The 17,621-nt window shown below is 47.1% G+C and overlaps 1 protein-coding gene across 3 annotated transcripts in view; it reads left to right on the top strand.

Moving 5' to 3' along the window:
- Positions 1–17,621, top strand: part of LOC121677727 (FYVE and coiled-coil domain-containing protein 1-like) — a 32,238-nt gene that overhangs the window by 4,698 nt on the left and 9,919 nt on the right. For all 3 annotated transcript variants that reach the window (XM_042056645.1, XM_042056644.1, XM_042056643.1), the window contains exons 4-12: positions 448–573; positions 979–1,085; positions 2,605–2,748; positions 2,956–3,049; positions 4,221–5,291; positions 6,348–7,133; positions 8,803–8,895; positions 13,661–13,779; positions 14,191–14,358. In XM_042056645.1, the coding sequence (XP_041912579.1) occupies positions 448–573; positions 979–1,085; positions 2,605–2,748; positions 2,956–3,049; positions 4,221–5,291; positions 6,348–7,133; positions 8,803–8,895; positions 13,661–13,779; positions 14,191–14,358 (2,708 nt within the window). The remainder of the gene's footprint in view (positions 1–447; positions 574–978; positions 1,086–2,604; positions 2,749–2,955; positions 3,050–4,220; positions 5,292–6,347; positions 7,134–8,802; positions 8,896–13,660; positions 13,780–14,190; positions 14,359–17,621) is intronic.

Genomic DNA, 17,621 nt, shown 5'->3' on the forward strand with positions numbered 1-17,621 from the left:
TCCAGTTGTCACTTCTCTCAAGGTTAACAATGTATATTTGCAATGATTTTCTCTCTGGACTGCGCCACATTTCTGTTGGCAACGGCAGTTTTCAAATTGACAAGTCGACACCTTTAGACTTGTGAGTTTTACCATGTGGGCTTAACTGATGTCATTTCGCCTTCCCCACATGTGAAAAAGGCTTGTGCCAGCTCAGAAGACTCACAAGCCTTTTTTCACATTTGGGCAAGGTTTCACAAGAGTACAAAGAGTAATGACAAAAAAGTAGTTTGGAAATACTTTGGATTTTGTTGTTATCAGTTGTTGAAAAAAATTAAAGACGCACTGCTTCAAAGAAATTTGTATTTGTTACATTGCTATAAGAGTGTTTATGAATTCTGCATGGAATTTTATTTGTTGTAGTTTTTATGCAATAGTAAGTGTGTGTGTGTGTGTGTGTGTGTCCAGTTTGACCAGAAGGAGAAGACTACCCTGCTGGGCAATAGGAAAGACTACTGGGACTACTTTAGTGACTGCTTAGCCAAGGTGAAAGGAGCCAACGATGGGATTCGCTTTGTCAAGTCCATCCCAGAGGTACAGTAAGCACTAGGCAATGTGTACTAGTGTGTGTTTTCAGTCGTTCACTACACTTGCTGTATGTCTCTTTTCTGTGCATCTCTATTTCTGTATTTATCTATTTCTATGTGTATCTAGTCTTCTATTAAAGGGTCAGTTGATAACCTATTTATGGTTTGTGGTTGAGAACACGTGAAAGCCCCTTCGTGTATGTGGACTGGTCTGACACAGGAAACAGAAATAGTGCTGTTTGTACAGACAATACTAGACAGTACGTGGGCCTAGCTATAGCCTTCATAAACCACTTATACCACACTACTTAGATACCACTTTAGTGTAACCGGTTCTAACGGTTTGTTTGTGTGTGTGTGTGTGTGTGTGTGTGTGTGTGTGTGTGTGACTCTTGACTGTGTCTACACACAGTTGAAAACATCTCTGGGGAAGGGTCGAGCTTTCCTGCGCTACTCTCTGGTGCACCAGCGCTTAGCTGACACACTACAGCAGTGCCTCATGAACCAGAGGGCCACTAGGTAAGTGTGCGCACGCAGCGTCCAAGCAGCCCAGTGTCCTGGGTCAGCGCACTGGACCGTAGTCACTCTCACTGTCCCTATTCTCCACATCCTCTTTTTACACCCCTGGTTAATGCGTCATCTACAGACGCACAGTTCGATGGCACAAAACTGCGATTAAAAAAACTGGGAGATGCAGATGGAGACCGCAGACCTCTGCCAAGGCCAAGTTTCTTGCAAATGTCTCCCAATGTGAATGAAAGAGAAACTACATACTGTATGTGGATCCGCTTTGGGATTCAGATCCGCTCACAAATGTAATGGTCTCCTCCTTGGTCCAGGCTACACCCTTTCACCAGGTTTCATGAAACATTTAACTTTGGCTGTACTGCTTACAGACATAAAATGATCATCTCCTTGGTGGAGGCAATACTGCAGTATAGTCACTGGCGAGACACCTGCCAAAAGGTTGTGTCAATGGCAAAACCACAGACTAACACCAGTCAGAAACTGGGCACATGGTGAAAGTGATTTATTTCTGCTGCTGAAAGTGGCTCATTCATTTCCAAACACAGAGGTTGCAATGTCCAGCTATTTGAGGATACAGAACTTCTCGTGAACTTGTACCTATTTCTCTGAAATGGTACTGAAAGTCCCCCCCCCCTTCAGCTTTCACTTCTTTAAAGGCCATTTCTCACAAAACCATATATAGAAATCAAATAGGAGGCAGAACATCCTTCACACTTTGTAGACCACCTGTCTTTGTCTTTGTAGAAAACTGTTTTCAAATCTTGTAGTCCTACATCTAGGGACTATTAGCCTCCATCCAGAAGGGAGATACTGGACTTATCTCCCAAAGGGTGATAAGGTGTAGGCTATCTTCTAAGATGGCCATAGCTATCCGCTGTAGTTGTTTAGCATACAGGGATGTGGGGTGCAGCTGGGACTCACCAATCAGCTTACTTGACCATCTTACAATTTGATTTAAACTATTCCTGAGTTTAAATGAAGCAGACCCATGACACTAAGGAAAGAGATATAATGGATTCGATAAAAGCATGATGAAATGAAAGTGATGAAAGTGGTGCAGTTTTCTCAGGCAGTACAGGCGCTGTTGTCCTTTTTTACAGACAGCTTCACACATGTTCGTGCTTAGGATGAACAGGAGGGGTGAAAGTACACACCCCTGTGGTGAGCCTGTAGAAGAGCAAAGCTGACCAGACAGAACTCCGTTCACCCTTACTCTCTGTGTCCTGTTTGTTAAAAAATCCAGAATCCAACTTATTATTATTATTATTATTATAACTGATTATAACTAAAATCAAATTCTGTTTTTGTGTCTGTGTGTGTGCATGTCTTTGTGTCTGGGTGTCTGTGTGTGTCTTTGTGTCTGTCTGTGTGTGTGTCTTTGTGTCTGTCTGTGTGTGTGTGTGGGGGGGGGAGTGCGTGTCTTTGTGTGTGTGTGTGTGTGTGTGTGTGTGTGTGTGTATGTGTGAGTGCGTGTCTTTGTGTGTGTGTGTGTTTTTTTGTGTGTTTACAGTGACTGGTACTACTCCCGCAGTCCCTTCCTGAAGCCCCACCTGAGTGTTGACATCATCAATCATTTGTACGAGCTGAACGATGTGCAATTCGATGTGGCGTCTCGGGGTCATGACCTTGACTCAGCCTGGCCCACTTTTGCCAGGTAGCCGGAAAGTAACACAGTAAACACCAACAACACAGTAAACAGTAACACAGCAACAGAATAAACAACAAAACAAGAGTTCTCATTTGCCAGTCATTACACACATTCTCCATTTTCCAAAGACAATTGATTCTGTGTGTACGTGTGTGTGTGTGTGTGCGTGTGTGTGTGCGTGTGCGCATCTGTCTGTGTTTGTTTACCCTGTAGGAGGACTCTGGGTATGACCAACTCCCCTAGTCACATGTGGAAACCACCCAGTCGCAGTTCCAGCATCAACAGCCTGGCAAGCTCCTATTCACAGGTAATACACTTTTAACACACACACACACAAAACAAACAACAACTGCACACCAGCTCTCAAAATACTAACATTTGATAGCATTCCAAAAATTCATTGCATTCATTTTCATGTTTCAATACTACAGGAACCAACATACAATGTACATTTCAACACCACCACACATTCTTACCCTTCTCCTCCTAGACTTCCTTCCATGTTTCTGGTCCAGCTCATATCTGACCATGTCCAACTACTCCTCTCCCTCATGCAGCTATTTCTGTCCCTTGTCCAGTCATTCCCAGATTTTTCTCTCTGTTTATGTTCCTGTGCGGTTGCCGACCACATTGAACAGAAAACAATCAAAGTCCCTTTTGATAGTATTGTTTATTTCCATGTATTTACAGTATGATCTCCAGCATCAGGTTGTCAGCTATGGTTGATGTCTTTTTTACATCAGACATTTCACAGTCCTTCAATGATCTGTTAATATTAACAGTGCCAATAGAGCTCTTGAGCTGCTGTATAGTAGAACAAGAGGTTTTATGACATGCACAGTATGGAAGGTTTTCTATTCTGGCATACTGTGTGTAAGCATTTGAAAATAAGATAAAAAAGATTCATAATCTTGGTTTTGGGAAATTTAATCATTCAAGAAACGTGATGACAATGACTATATATATATATTGTGCGTAATCAACATGAATTGGTCCACAACAGACGGATGTTATGCTAATTGTATTTAGAGTTTTGAAAACAGATGGCTACAGATTGGACAAAAATATGTTAGTGATTGTTAAAAACTGTAAAATATCTTTATTAGTTTTCAGTCAGTACTGAAGAATTATAACCCCCCTATAGATGGCAGTATTTGACTGACACAGAATAGACACATGTGTTGCAGGGGATATGATAACACACCCTTTTCCCTGTCTTGTTCTTATAGTCGCATTACTAAGCCTGTAGGTTTTCTGTTGCGTTGTTGTTATTCAGAACCATCTGCCCTCTTCTGTTTTTCAGAGTATCTGCTAATAATCCCATCCATCTCAGTTTTTGTTTGGTCCCATTCTGTCTCCTTCTGTTTTTTTTCTCTCTCTTTTTTCATGTTTCTGTTTTTCTTTTTACTCTTGTCCCATTTTCTAACTCTCTGTCTACCTCTCTCTCTCTCTCTTCCTATCCTTCCTTCTGCCCTCAGGCCCATGAGTTCCTGGGCAGCCCCGACCTGGATCGCAGCGGCTTGGGTCTCGGCCTCCCCTGCGACACTTCCGGCCTGGCGGACGACTCGTCGTCCATGCTGGGCGCGGTGGACGAGCTTCGCCTGGAGCTGGACCAGTCGGAGCTGCGTGAGAAGGAGCTCCTGGGCCGCGTGGGCGAACTGGGCAGCGAGGCCTCGGAGCTGCGCGCCGTGGTCATGGAGCTCCAGCGGCAGCTGGACGCCTCGCTGGACGCCCAGACGCGGCAAGCGGAGCGGGAGCGGGCGGTCGCCGGCCAGGCAGAGTCCCTCAGTGCGGCGCTGGTCGCCCGGCAGGAGCAGCTAGAGGCGGCCGAGCGGCGCGGGCGCGAGCTGGTGGAGCAGCTGGACGCGACGCTGCAGGACAAGGGCGAGCGGGCGGCCGGGCACCTGGACTCCGCCCAGAAGATCCACCAGCTGCTGGACGAGCTCAAGGAGGAGCAGCAGGCGCGCTCTAAAGCCCTGGAGGAGGCCGCCGAGAGCCAGAGGAGGGCCGAGCAGCTCGGCCAAGAGCTGGACGCCAGCCGGGAGGCGCTGACCAGGGCGGAGGGGAAGGGCAAGGAGGCGCAGGAGGAGAGCGAGCGACTGAAGGAGGAGGTGGCCGCGCTGACCGAGCGGTTGGAGGCTGGCCGCTGCGGCGCGCAGGAGGCGAGCGAGGGGCTCCGGCACGAGGCGGGCGAGCTGCGGGAGCGTCTGGCGGCGGCCGAGGCCGCGCGGGACGCGCTGCGGGCGAGCGCGGCCGAGCTGGAGGCCGGCGCCAAGGAGCAGGCGCGCCGCGCCGAGGACTACCGCGCCCAGTGCACCAGCCTGATGGGGCTCAACGAGGGGCTGCTGGAGACCGTGCGGCGCTCGGAGGAGAGCCAGAGGGACCTGGCCGAGACGCGCGCCACCCTGGAGGCAGAGGCGGCCACCCTGCGTGCCAGGATGGCCGACGCTGCCGCCGCTGCCGAGGAGAGAGAGAGCCGTCTGCGTGAGGAGGCCAAAACCCTGGAGGAGCGTCTGCAGAGAGTGACTGCGCAGGCAGAGGCATCAGAGGTCAGTGAGGGCATCCCCTCTCCCCACTCAACCACCCCACCATTTACTAATCATGTCATGCACCAGATACTTACTGGCAGGACATTCAGCAGCAAACACACGCATCAGATACTAACTGGCAGGACATTCAGCAGCAAACACACGCATCAGATACTAACTGGCAGGACATTCAGCAGCAAACACACGCATCAGATACTAACTGGCAGGACATTCAGCAGCAAACAAACGCATCAGATACTAACTGGCAGGACATTCAGCAGCAAACACACGCATCAGATACTAACTGGCAGGACATTCAGCTGCAAACACACGCATTAGATATTAACTGGCAGGACAAACATGTGCCCATGTACTGCACTCCAGATATATAGATATCCGTATGACTGCATAGTAATGTGCACACCCAGTGTAAGGAGGATGAGAAATTCCTCCCTGCCAAGGAAATTCTCCTAAGATGAACTCATGGAGGGACGGTAGACACAGTATGTTTAACACTCCAATCAGGTTCATATAGACCAATTTGGAGTGCACGTCAGAATTACATTCTGATTTACGCTGGTGTATTTTCAGGGCAGCTTATGCAGGTCAATCAGCTCGTCTAATGCTGTATGTGTCTTGGTTGTGGTTAATTGCATGTACATGTAAGACAGATGCAGAGCCGCACGCTTGAAGGTTATTTTATTTCAGTAGCCTATTCTTCAGCTGTGATGTCTCTTTACTCACTCTTATCACTTCCCATGGTGCACTCTCCCTACTTCCTCTGTCTATTCTGTCGCTCTACTTTGACGTTGTCCTCCTTTCTTGATTTCCTGTGTCTCCATGTCTGTACCTTTCTGTCTCTCTCACTCTGTTCCTCTTCTTGCCTTACCTCTCCGCAAGTCTTTCCTTTTGTCTTCCTCTCCTGTCTTACGGCTTTTACTTTTTACCTTTGTCTTCTATTCTCTCTATTTACCTCTATTTCCCTCCTTCTCTCTGTGTTCTCTCTCTCTCTTTCTCTTTATCTCCCTGTCCCTCTTTCATCTCTTTGTCCACCTCTCGGTGGCTGGCCTCTCTCAGGGTCGCGTGCGTCGCCTGGAGGGGGAGAACGCGGCGCTGCAGGCGGGTAGCGAGGAGGCGCAGCGCCGGGGGCTGGAGGAGGCGCAGCGGGAGCGTCGGGAGGCGCAGGCCCACGCGGGGCTTCTGGAGCAGCAGCTGGGAGCGCGTGGCGAGGAGCTGGGCCGCCTGCAGGGGGAGCTGAGGAGCGCGACGCGCGACGCCGACGAGGCCCGGGCCCGGCTGCAAGCGGCCGAGGAGGCGAAGCAGGAGCTGGCGGCCCGCGCCGGGAAGCTCACGGAGGAGGCGGAGCGCCTGAACCGCGCTCACGTGGCCGAGCTCCAGGAGCGCGGGGAGCGCGAGGAGGCGCTGGGCCGGGGGCTGGAGGAGGCGCGCGGGGAGGCGCGGGAGCTCAAGGCCCAGCTGGAGCGCCTGGCGATGGAGCGGGAGGAGGCGCGCGAGAGCCTGCACCGCGCCAACACCGAGACGGCCGAGCTGGGCATCACCCTGTGCCGGTTGACCGCCGAGCGCGAGGAGGCGTGCCAGCGTAAGGAGGAGACCGAGCAGGAGGCGCGCAGGGAGGCCGAGCGCCTCAACGCCAGCCTGGCTGCCCTCCGGCAGGAGAACGACAGCCTGCGACAGGAACTGCAGCAGGCCGAGAAGCTTCCGGAAACACTGCTGGAGGTGCAGGAGAAGCTGGAGAAGGCCGAGGCTCAGGCTAGGACGCAGCAGGACACTGGTCGTGAGGAGATGCAGGCGCTCAAGTTCCAGATGAGCTCCGAGATCATGAGCCAGCAGAGCCAGATCCAGGTAGACCAACACAGCACGGTTTTATCACTCACATCCAAGAATAATCCAGGTGCAGGATCGAAGATACGGTTACAAGACAAAGTGAACATCCGCACACTGTAGAGCTCCCATTGAAGTATTTTTTATTTTGGTAACGTTTCAAGCCCTTACGGAAGTCTGAGGAAGGGCCGTTAGGGCTTGAAACGTTACCAAAATAAAAAATACTTCAATGGGAGCTCTACAGTGTGCGGATCTTCACTTTGTCTTGAGACCAACACAGCACGCCTTATTGATTAATTGATTTATTGATTCATTCATTGATTCATTCATGCATTGATGTGATGGTACAAGAAATGTAAAAGTCAGGTCTGGGATGACACGGGATGGGATGAAAATGATAACGTGAAGTACCTTTATCCAAACTGTATAGAAGTCAGGAAGGGCGATCAGCAACAGTGAAGTGGTAACATTTCGGGGAAGGGATTCTATGAGATGTTTTCACAATCACATGACACAGAACAGCATAGCATAGCCCAGCACTGCACAGCATAGCATAGCATAGCCCAGCCCAGCACTGCACAGCACAGCATAGCATAGCATAGCCCAGCACTGCACAACATAGCATAGCATAGCCCAACACTGTTCAGCATAGCATAGCCCAGCACTGCACAACATAGCATAGCCCAGCACTGCACAGCACAGCACAGCACAGCACAGCATAGCATAGCATAGCATAGCATAGCATAGCATAGCCTAGCCCAGCACTGCACAGCATAGCATAGCCCAGCACTGCACAACATACAGTAGCATAACATAGCCCAACACTGCGCAGCATAGCATAGCATAGGCACTGCACAGCATAGCATAGCCCAGCCCAGCACTGCACAGCACAGCACAGCATAGCTTAGCCCAGCACTGCACAACTTAGCATAGCCATAGCATAGCCCAGCACTGCACTGCACAACATAGCCCAGCACTGCTCAACACAGCACTATGTTCAAAGGGATTACAGTCCTAGACAAACACACAGAAGCTCTCTGGTGAGAGTTTAGCCCTGAGCAATCATATGAGCTCTTAATTTGAGTTCATTACCCCTGACCAAATGCATGAACATGTATCCACCATGAGGGGAGTGGACAGTCATGATTCAAACATGACTTGAGAGTTCTCTGAGTCTCAGTAAATTTAGCCTGAAGGTCATTTTATAGTGGGTGCTGATTTGCCTTCAGGTGAGCTAACACGGGTTCCCCAGGTTGGATACGGGTCTTCCTGACTGCATGTTGTGGCTTTAGCTAAACACTGAACCTCACACTTGGCTCATCGCCAGGTCTTTACATGGCGTCCCCCCACAGCTGCCTAGGAAAAGAGTTTATCTCGCAAGAGAGGGAAAGTGCTAACGAATATAAATTAAGATCATTTAACATTCACTCCCCATTTCCTTTGAGACCAAATGAAAGTAGGAAAGAGCAGAATCCCTCTGATCATGGGGGTAAATGTGGGTTTCATTCCAGCTGTCCTCCAGGCCTATTGATTGGTGTTGTGGTGCCAGACAAGTGCTCGCTGGGATGTAACAGCCCGCTTTGTGTGTGTGTGTGTCTGTGTTTGTGTGTGTGTGTGTATGTGTGTGTGTGTGTGTGTGTGTATGTGTGTGTGTCTGTGTGTGTGTGTGTCTGTGTGTGTGACCTTCCAGAGTCTGAAAGAGGAGCTGGAGGGGGTGAAGACTCAAATGAAGACGGAGGAGAAGAGAACATCCGGCCTGGCAGAAAAAGTCTCAGAGCTGGAGGTGAGTGTCCTAACACAGAGAGAGAGAGTGTCCTAGCAGAGAGAGAGAGAGAGTGTCCTAACAGAGAGAGAGAGAGTATTATGTGTATGTCCAGATTCATTGTATTATATACTGCTTTGGCAATACGAGTGACCTTGTCCTGCCAATAAAGCATTTTGAGAGAGAGAAAGAGAGGGAGAGAGAGAAAGAATGTGTCCTATAAGGCGCTGCCTGTCTCTAAAGCACTTATAATGATTGTATGAAGCCACTGGGCCAGTCTGGAGTAGGGCTTCAGCTATCGATTCTTTTTGTAATCGATTAATCTAGCACTTTATCGATCGATTAATCGGATACATTTTTTTTTGCATTTTTAAACAACCAAAACAAATAATGCATAACGAAAATGACATGGCTGTAAAATGATCAAGCAATTGGCACAGAGGTATTTATTCTAACTCCAACATTTGACTCCAAAACTAAGCCCATTTATTGCAATTTACCCATTTAGTGTTTATAAGTGCCAGTGCCAACAATTAAATAATGTTCAAAATGCTCTCTGTAAAATTGCAGCCTCTTGTGCATGACTTAGCTGGGCGAACAAAGCTGTCCATACTATGTTGTGAAGTGCTGGGAGGGAGAAGAGGGAAAGCAATTTAATGAATTAATACGCACAACAAGTTTCATGCTGTAATCTAGACTTGACATCAAAGTAAATATCTGTTTTATGTAGATTTCTACACCTGCAGCATTTACCATTAGGCTACTAACAAATAATGTTACCATTAGGCTACTACAAAATAGCCTACCATTAGGCTACTAAAAAATCATTTCTGGGGTAAGCCTATTTGCTATGGTAACCCAGCAACCTGTGTGTGTGTGTGTGTGTGTGTGTGCACGCGTGCGGTGCGTGAGGGAAGATGAGGGTGCATGCATGTGTGTATAAAAATGGGTTCTTTTTTAGGCATACTGTCTTGCAATTGAACGTGAATAAGTTTACTACTTAAAAACATAAAAAGCTAAACATTATATCACGACATCGCTACAAATACAGTATGTGATTAAAATCAGCCAACATCAATGTAGGCTATAGGCTACGTAGATAGATGATAGATAGGCTAGATAGATTGATAGCCTACTTTATTGACGCTTGGTGAAACAGCATGGAGTGCATGTTTTCGGTTCAGATGCTTGTTCTTTTCCTTTTTTGAGTATGTAATGATCCCAAAACTTTACTTGAAAACTTTAGACATTCTCTACCATTTATGGACATCTTGACTCCGCCATCTCGCCAGCTAATTTATAACATAGACATAATCTATGATTCAGAATGTATCACGATTCACGCGCTAGTGGTGTGCTTCCCGAACAACGGTCCGTGTGGAACAATAAAATCCCTGCGCGTATAGTGCGCGTCATAGGAATTTAACGAGGCTTCGAGGCAGGGTTTTTGCCTCGAGTAATTTTTGTAATCGAGTTATTCGAGTAACTCGATGAATCATTTCAGCCCTAGTCTGGAGTTGGCTGTCAGAACCAGTGATCATGGAGCGCTCTGCATGCTGTTTAAAAGCTTTAATCCAATGAACTCTTGGAGGTGGTCTGGAGGTGCAATGGGGGGTTGTTTGGTTGCCTCTGGAAGTAAATCAATTTAAGACAGTCGGATGCGCTCGGGTGTTGGTATGCCACGCCACACACATGGTGCATAAGCACACAGCAGTTCCATCTCTGGCTCTCCCTGTTGTCCTGTCTCTCTCTCCTGTCTGTCTCTCACTGCTGTCTCTCTCTCCTGTCTGTCTCTCACTCCTGTCTGTCTCTCCCTCCCGTCTGTCTCTCACTTCTGTCTCTCACTGCTGTCAATTCAATTCAAGAAAGCTTTATTGGCATGAACGTTTCAATAACATTATTGCCAAATCTCAATTACCGTACATGTACACAAAAATATAAATAAAATAATGTTTAACAGAACTGTAAATTAAGTAAAACATACAAGTTAAGAGACAATTCTAATAATAATAACAATCCTATTATTGTGTATGGCTGTGGCCTCACTGGCTGTCCCTCAGGTTATGGCAGGCTGCTACAAATTTTGCAGCCACAATGGCCACATCCTCGTTCTCTCTGAGGATGTAAGGCAATTTACCCTCATTTGTCAAAGTTCGAAACTCTGGGAGGATTAAATTTAGTTTACTAAATGTTCGAATTTCCTCATATTTCGGGCATTCTGTCAAGAAGTGCAGTTCTGTCTCTACAGCCCCCAAGCTGCAGTGTGAGCATAGCCTCTCCTCTCTGGGCAGCCAGTTCTGCCTGTGTCTGCCTTTTTCTATGGAGAGACTGTGCTCACTGAGTCTGTACATTGTCATGGTTTTCCTGAGTTTTGGGTCTTTTAGTGTACTCTGGTAAGTAGCTGTTGTGTATTCCCGTTTTTGGGCCAAATATCATTGTAATTTAGGTTGTGTTTTAGTGACTTCTTTCCAATAGGTGATGTAATTTTCCTTTTCATTGTTTGTAATTTGGTTGGGTCTAATTGTTGCTACTGTAACATTGTCCTGGGCCTCAGTGATGTGGGATGGTGTGAGGTCACTGAGTCTCAGGACAAGTTGGCTAAGTGGGCTCCTTCCTATGTTTTATGTTTTACTATGCTGTCCCTCTCTCCTGTCTGTCTCTCACTGCTGTCTCTCCCTCCCGTCTGTCTCTCACTGCTATCTCTCCTTCCTGTCTGTCTCTCCCTCCTGTCTGTCTCTCACTGCTGTCTCTCCCTCCTGCCTGTCCCTCTCTCCTGTCTGTCTCTCACTGCTGTCTCTCCCTCCCGTCTGTCTCTCACTGCTATCTCTCCTTCCTGTCTGTCTGTCTCTCACTGCTGTCTCTCCCTCCTGCCTGTCCCTCTCTCCCGTCTGTCCCTCACTGCTGTCTGTCTCTCACTGCTGTCTCTCACTGCTGTCTCTCCCTCCTGTCTCTCACTGCTGTCTCTCTCTCCTGTCTGTCTCTCACTCCTGTCTCTCACTGCTGTCTCTCTCTCCTGTCTGTCTCTCACTCCTGTCTCTCACTGCTGTCTCTCCCTCCTGTCTGTCTCTCACTGCTGTCTCTCTCTCCTGTCTGTCTCTCACTGCTGTCTCTCACTGCTGTGCCTCTCTCCTGTCTGTGTCTCCCTCCTGTCTGTCTCTCACTGCTGTCTCTCTCTCCTGTCTGTCTCTCATTGCTGTCTCTCACTGCTGTGCCTCTCTCCTGTCTGTCTCTCCCTCCTGTCTGTCTCTCACTCCTCTCTCTCCCTGTTGTCTTCTGCTCCCGCTGTGCCAAGACGCAACCAAAAGTCTTTCATCCCGCCCCACGGTACCTCAGGCGGCCGCTGCCGCTGGGGCCATCTTCGGTAATGAGGTAGCCGGGAAGGGGTCTTGGCTCTGGGGTTCGCTCGGAGCCCGTAACGCCGGCAGCAGGGTCGGGCGCAGCAGCGCAGGGAAGCAGGGGAGGAGGCTGGGAGGAGAGTTTAAAGAGACAAGGGACAGGAAGGGTGGCGGGTATGAGGCAGGAGGAAATGAGGTATGTGCAAGAGAGAATGTGAATGTGATGTAATAACGAATGCAAAGAGGGTCTAGGAAAGAAAGAGAAGAGGGTGAAATGGTAAGGTAGAACAAAGAGAATGACTGAGTGTGGAAGGAAAGAGTAGGAGAGAAATAAAGAGAGGTAGAGAGAGAGAGAGAGGACAGAGGAATGGACAGTCAGCCGAACTGAGTTTCAAGTTTGCTGGAGCGAGGGAGATTAATTGGCAGCCCAGGCAGGAGTAATAAAGGTTCATTAACATTGCCTTGAGTGGAGTGGAGTGGAGTGGAGTGGAGAAGGGAGACCACTGTCCCGTTCACTCTGGATGGAGCGGGTGGAAGGAATACATGATTAGTCCTCTGGTGGTGGAGCGCAGAACACTCTCTCACACACACACACACACACACTGATACACTCTCTCACACACACACACACACACACTGATACACTCTCTCACACACACACACACACTGATACACTCTCTCACACACACACACACACACACACACACTGATACACTCTCACACACACACACACACACTGATACACTCTCACACACACACACACACACTGATACACTCTCTCACACACACACACACACACACACACACACACTGATACACTCTCTCACACACACACACACACACACACACACTGATACACAAACTCACACACACACACACACACTGATACACTCTCTCACACATACACACACACACTGATACACTCTCTCACACACACACACACACACACACTGATACACTCTCACACACACACACACACACACACTGATACACAAACTCACACACACACACACACACTGATACACTCTCTCACACACACACACACACTGATACACTCTCACACACACACACACACACACACTGATACACAAACTCACACACACACACACACACTGATACACTCTCTCACACACACACACACACTGATACACTCTCTCACACACACACACACACACACACTGATACACAAACTCACACACACTCTCTCTCTCTCTCTCTTGCAAAGACTGTAAAAGTACAAGCAAGTCTTCTAATTGATGTAGTCCTGAAGAAGTGGACCAGCTCAGTTGCAGTAGCACAAATGGGTTGACTTTACTGGGTCACGATGGGATGAGGAGACTACACAATGCAGATGATAGCACTGGGCTTGTAGATAATTAATCCTTTCCTAATGAAGTTGATGCCTCTCTCTGTGTGTGTGTGTGTGTGTGTGTGTGTGTTTGTTTGTGAAGGGAGCTAATGAGGAGTATTCTCGGCTGATTGATGAGAAGAATGCTCACATCACCAAGGCCGAGAGGGAGATGCGTGAAACTGAGGCGGACATTCTGAAGCTTCGAGAGAAACTGAACAGGTATGACACTACCACTACCCTCCAGAGGGGTGCACGCCATGCATGTACTCGCTCACTCACACAAACACAGAGCATGGCATTGGCAATAGACATTCCGTGGTCAGCATACAAGTTCACATGTTGCCACTGTTTTCTCTTTTATTATCTGTCTATTTTATTTCTCCCCCGCTCCCGTTCTTGTTTCTCACTCCTCTTTCTCTCCTTCTCTGTCGCTCTCTCTCTCTTTCCTTCTCCCCTCCTCTCTGTCACTCCCCCCCCCCTCTGTCGCTCTCTCTCTCTTTCCTTCTTTCTCCCCCCCCCCCTCTGTTGCTATCTCTCTTTCCTTCTCCCCCCCCCCTCTGTTGCTCTCTCTCTTTCCTTCTCCCCCCCCCCCCCCCCTCTGTTGCTCTCTCTCCCTGTGCCCCCCCCCAGTACGGAGCAGGCTCTGGTGGCGGTGCAGGGGGTGCGTGAGGAGCTGAAGCAGCAGCTGGAGCAGTTTCAGGCCGAGGCCCAGAGCCAGCGCCTCAGCATGGACGCCCAGATCCAGGAGCTCTCCCTCACCAAGAACCACCTGGAGGAGCGCCTCATAGAGCTCATCAAGTATGTGTGTGTGTGTGTGTGTGTGTGTGTGTGTGTGTGTGTGTGTGTGTGAATGTGTGTATGTGTGCCTGTAGGGTCTGAATGTGTGTATGTGTGTTTGCCTGTGGGGTCTCTGTGTGTGTGTGTGTGTGTGTGTGTGTGTGTGTGTGTGTGTGTGTGTGTGTGTGTGTGTGTGTGTGTGTGTGTGTGTATGTGTGTGTGTGTGTGTGTGTACATGCACTAGTGTGTCTGAATGTGTATATATGTGTTCACATGCAGAATACATTTGGATATGTGTGTATATGTGCATGTACTCACAATTGAATGTGAATGGGTTCTTATTGATTAATTGTACATTTATTTGTATGCACACATGTGTAAGTGTTTTGTTCTTCAAGTGCTCCGTGCTTGAGGCCCCACACTCACAAAGCTCTCCAGTATTCTCATTAGTGGCTATTCATGGGCTTTATCAGGTCCCTTTCCACAGGTGTATTAATCAAGCACCATGCAGTCTGCATTGATAATTAAGGTGCTTGATTTTATACACCTGTGGAAAGGGACCTGTGGAACCCATGAATACAGCACAGAAAACAAGAACTAATCAGATCCTGACAGGATCACAACCTGACAGTGAGGGGGTTGCACACAACACAAACGCAGCCTGTAAAAAAACAGTGGTACTTGGGTCAGTATAAGGACTCACCTGCAGAGCCTGACCTCCTTTTTGGACATTTGTCCCCCTTTTAGACAAGTGCTCCACAGCAAACAATGCTATAAGTAGGAATGATACAAGTGCTCCACAGCAAACAATGCTTGTACACTAGTATTACAAACCCTAGCCCTTTCTCGTAGGATTATTTTAATAAGAGTTTGACTTATTTTAAGACATCTTATCATGACAAATTTGCTTAATGCACCGGCAGCCAAAGGTATTTCTTGATTAAAAAAAACATCTTAAAATAAGTCAAACTCTTATTAAATTAAGTCAAAGTGAAAAATGAGAAAGCGCTAGCAGTATGTCTCTTTATACTAAAAACAATACCAACTGAAGCTTAATATAATCCTCAAATATCGACATTGGTGTCGGTCTCTCGTCTGAAATATCAATTTGTAAGCAAAAACCTATAGGAGCCAGATTAAATAATGCTCATTTAAAAGAAAAGTGGTCAGACGGATTTAGAGGGTTTTGCATCTCAACTCTTCATCTTTTATTTGAAGTTACCCTGACATTTCTCAGACACAACACAACAACATGCCTCCATCAAGAGGGCGGATGAGAAGGAAAGTGGTATCTCTGAGGAGTGGGCATGATAATAGGAAGAAACAAATCGCACCCTGAGGGCAATCTTTGAGCCGTCGCAAAATAGTCCTGTCACCTCTCCGTGGGTGTGAAAACTTACCGAAGCCACATATCTAAGCTCACAGACAGCACATTCATACATTTACACAAAACTAACAACACAGCAATACAAGCAGTTTTATATACACTACTGCAACTTATATATTAGCCTTTGGCAGCTAACAAAATAAGCGAACAAATAGACCACTGGAAACAGTATACGGCCTAAAGGACTCCAAAATAGAATAACTTCAAGTACACAAATCCCCCTACCTGCTCTAGAAGTCCAGTACGCTGACCATAAAATCAGATCAGGTAGTATACTGTACATGCTTAATAACTAGCTCTTAGGCTTAGAAGACAATAGAAAGAGAGAAAGACAGACAGACGGACTGATCCTCATGACAAGGGAAGACCTGCAGATGGATAGTCATCCAAAAGAAACGAAATGACAGATTTGCAGACTGTCACATGAGCAGCCCAAGCCTGCTGGAAAAGGATGACGGATAGGCTGACAAAGTGGGCACTCAGGCTCCTGAGGAAGACAAATAGATTCTGAGACATCCTCCGTAAATTCCTCCCATGTTTAGACAGATGGTGTGTATGTAAAACAAACTCTCTGAAGAGCAGTAGGATGTTTTTATCACACAAGCGCACACCATTCACACACACACACACACACTAGAGCCCGATCAGTATGAGATTTTAAAGACTGTTACCGATTTCGATAAATAGTCCGATATTCATTCAACACAATGTAAAAATGTACTCTGAAATTTAGCATATTGAAAAGTTCTGATCAAGGTGGGAGATTGTTTTTAAATAGGCCTAACTATCTGGTATCCTAATGAAAGGCTGCATTATGAAATAATTATTATGAATAATAGCTTCAGATTTGTGATAAACACCACTACCATGATAACTTTCAAGGTATGTACTTTAAGCTTTATGATGTTTTTTTTTTTACCGTTAACTGCGTTAAATATCGCAACAATGCTATACTTATGGATTATTGCAAAATGACTAGTGGCTTGAACACATTGCCTGCATCGCGTCTGCGGAACGACTCCATTGGGTGTTGATTTTCATTTCACCGCCCATGTTAACAGGTTACAGCAGCCACACTGCCTCCACCATAACGTTTGAACCATGCAGGGATGCCTATTTTTTGTCTGATTCATTCGAACGGTACTGTGCAGAAATATATTGAAAAGAGTAGTCGATGGTTATAATTTGTGTTTAAAAGGGGACATGGAGGTTACGTTTGTAAGTGTAAGAGCAAAAATAGGATGACCTATTTCAAGACTCTGAAATGGAGGACAAGTTGTGACAACAACCTCCCCCACACACCATTAACAGCAGTGCGGCAATAGAAAGACAAAACTGGAAATATAGATGAAGGATCAGTATTTGGCCTATTTTCCTTTACTTACTTTAAAAATAATTATCAGACATTATAAACGCCAATACCAAAATAGCTTTACAAATAGCTTATGTCGGCCGATATAATATAATATAATAATATAATAACAATATAATATCGACACATTATCGGTCAGTCTGTAACACACACACACACACACACACACACACAGGTCAGGAGTGTGGAAGCTTTTTGGGCTGTTCACTTCTCAACCCCCCACAGTGGACTGATATGCTTCGACTAACAGCCCAAACTGGAACAAATGCCAAATAAAGGTCAGCTAAACAAAGGCAGTGAATTTTAATTACGAATGAAATGTATGAAGCCCATCTCTCCCTCTATCTCTCTTTCTCCTTCCTTCTCTCCCCCACTCTCTGCCTCCCTCTCTTACACCCTTCTTCCATCTCTCCCCCTCTTTCTGTCTCTCCCTCTCTTACACCCTTCTTCCCTCTCTCCCCCTCTTTCTGTCTCTCCCTCTCTTACACCCTTCTTCCCTCTCTCCCCCTCTTTCTGTCTCTCTCT

This window comes from Alosa sapidissima, chromosome 12 (assembly GCF_018492685.1).
Source record: "Alosa sapidissima isolate fAloSap1 chromosome 12, fAloSap1.pri, whole genome shotgun sequence".
NCBI classification, from domain to species: domain Eukaryota; kingdom Metazoa; phylum Chordata; class Actinopteri; order Clupeiformes; family Clupeidae; genus Alosa; species Alosa sapidissima.